Source organism: Montipora foliosa, chromosome 3 (genome assembly GCF_036669935.1).
Source record: "Montipora foliosa isolate CH-2021 chromosome 3, ASM3666993v2, whole genome shotgun sequence".
Lineage (NCBI taxonomy): Eukaryota > Metazoa > Cnidaria > Anthozoa > Scleractinia > Acroporidae > Montipora > Montipora foliosa.
Window position 1 is genome coordinate 23,956,548 of NC_090871.1, and position 2,500 is coordinate 23,959,047.

The 2,500-nt window shown below is 44.0% G+C and overlaps 1 protein-coding gene across 1 annotated transcript in view; it reads left to right on the forward strand.

Moving 5' to 3' along the window:
• LOC137997117 (PC3-like endoprotease variant B) overlaps positions 1 to 2,500 on the forward strand; it is a 23,737-nt gene that overhangs the window by 9,276 nt on the left and 11,961 nt on the right. Inside the window, exons 8-9 of the mRNA XM_068842903.1 lie at positions 502 to 674; positions 2,379 to 2,500. The exon at positions 2,379 to 2,500 is cut by the window's right edge and continues 100 nt beyond it. Coding sequence (XP_068699004.1) covers positions 502 to 674; positions 2,379 to 2,500 — 295 coding nt within the window. The remainder of the gene's footprint in view (positions 1 to 501; positions 675 to 2,378) is intronic.

Consider the following 2,500-nt stretch of genomic DNA (forward strand, 5'->3'; position numbering starts at 1 on the left):
TTTACATTTTTTGCCTCGTTTAGCAAAGGCTATCGTTTTCTAATCAATCAACCGAAATAAAGTACCGATTGTTTAAAGTGCGTTTGCTTAATCTCTGCAAATTTGAACCCGATATACCAGATATTAGATCTGAGGAGTGATGCTTTGAAAAGTGACATTTTACAAAGCATTCATGGGATCATAAGCGCCTTTTGCTTTGTCACCCAATAATATATCAGATTTTGATGGCTGCTGACTGGCTTGTTATCGAATCTAAAAGGCTTACAATTGGACATTTAACTAAGCATGATGCCCTCTGCGAGCAAACTCGTATGTTTATAAAACAAAATGTAAATGAACAACGACGTCAGCAATGACTCCCTTATTGCTAGTAACAGTCAGATCCAACTGTACTTCCCTTGATAAAGTGAGATCGTCTGGGTGAGAGTAGTCCTGGGATGGACTTGTTGGTGACATTGGCTGACGTCTCAACAACCTGAGCCTGAGCTTTGTTTGTTGCAGGTGTCCGTATGTTGGATGGGAAGGCAACAGATGCACTGGAAGCCAGTTCATTGGGATTTCAGCTGCAGTATGTAGATATCTTCAGTAACTGCTGGGGACCGAAGGATGATGGGAAAACATTCGGCAAGCCTGGTCCATTGGCAGCAAAGGCCCTGAAACGAGGAGCTGAGGCGGTAAATATGCGACTGTTTTGCGTAGGAGAGGCCAGTCCTATAATACTAAATTTACTTTGACCAATTTAAATATAAGCGGTAGAAAAGATTTAGTATTGCGTTTACGGCAAACGGCACTGAAACGTGCAAACAGTGAACACACCGTAACACCAAACTCGGTGTGGCCATCACGTCACGCATGCGCACAAGCATTTCACCTGGTTCACTGGCAGCTGTTTCGGCCTTGCTAGGCCTCGTCATCATGGCATAGCCAAATTACCTAACAAGGACGACACAGCTGTCCATGGCTTTCAGTTGACCCGGTGGAATGGTTGTGCGCATGCGTGATGTGTTGGCGACACCGGGTTGTTAAACCGGGTTGGTTTTATGGTGTGTCACCTTGCTTTTTTTGTTTGTGCGCCGAAACGTCAGTCTGAAATTTGAAATTTTCCAAAATTGAAAGAAACTTGTTTCTTTTCTTTCCTGTTATCTGCAGACAATGAGTAACTTCCTTGAGGTCTTTTATCAGAAACAGCAACCTGCCGTTTGCCATTTCGTGTTAAATCTCTCTAATAGCAACGTCGATGGAAACGTTGCTTTCAAATAAATTTTCGTTTGCGTCGGTATTTCGCGATTATTTTATCTCGTTCGCATTTGAAGTGCGGGCTATAGAAGAAAGAGAGAAATGATCCTCGCAGATATCTGGACAATTTAAGCGATTTTCTCAAATATAAATACAAGTGGCTCCAACGGGACTCGAATCTATGACCTCTGTGATGCCACGGGATATTAACTGAATTGTTCAGATAGAGCGGTTTCAATTGAGTGTCGAAAGTAATTAACGAATTGCTTTGGTTTATGATTACTTCACTCAGTGATTGGTTCAAAGTTCTCGCGCCACTTTTTAAACCAATCAGAAGTGGAACCAAAACCAATCGTGGCTTGCGTGTGAACATTTTCCCGCGCTTTGTGTCGGCTACGTGTAATTACTTCGAGTTTTGATTGGTTTACCGAATTGTATCCGCCCTTTTTGATTGGCCAAAGTAATTACTTTGGTTTTGGTTTTACGACACTCATTTGAAAAGCGCTCTACGTGCGAGGATCATTTCTCTGTTTCGTTTATCTCGCTCACGTTGGAAATTACGGCGAAATATGCTATCATGACACGGATTGGTACTGGTACCGTCTGAAAGTCCTCAGTTCTCACTGCACGGTGACTCGCGGTGGCTCAGTTGGTTGAGCAGGGGCAACCACGGGGGAGGCCGTGAGTTCGACTCCGCGGGCTGGACCAGCACTCAGGTTTTTAAATAACTGAGGAGAAACTGCTGCCTTTGCAAATGGTTCGACTCCCTAGTCTTCTCGGATAAGGACGATAAACCGTAGGCCCCGTCCGACAGCCCTTCAATGTTCATAACCCTGTCAGGGACGCAAAATAACCCACATAGTATTCGCAAAGAGTAGGGCATGGAGTTCCCGATGTTGTGGTCTTTCATCTGTAGTGTATCACGGTTGGGAGGGTAAATGCCGGTGTGGTTTTGTTAGGTAAGTCTGTTGAATTTATACCAAATTGCACTCGACATCATGTGATGACTTTTGCAAATTACTGACATTGTGGATTCCGTTTTGCATTCTAAGCATCCAACCTGAGATACAGTGGTCGTCAGTTCGGTTCTTTCTGGGGACTCTCATTTTAATTTCAGTTTGTCTCTGTGGTTTCTTCTCCAGGGTCGTGGTGGAAAGGGAAACATCTACGTTTGGGCGACCGGTAATGGCGGTCTAACAGATGACGACTGCAACTGTGATGGTTACACTACTAGTATTTACACAGTGTCTATTGGCTGTATCGG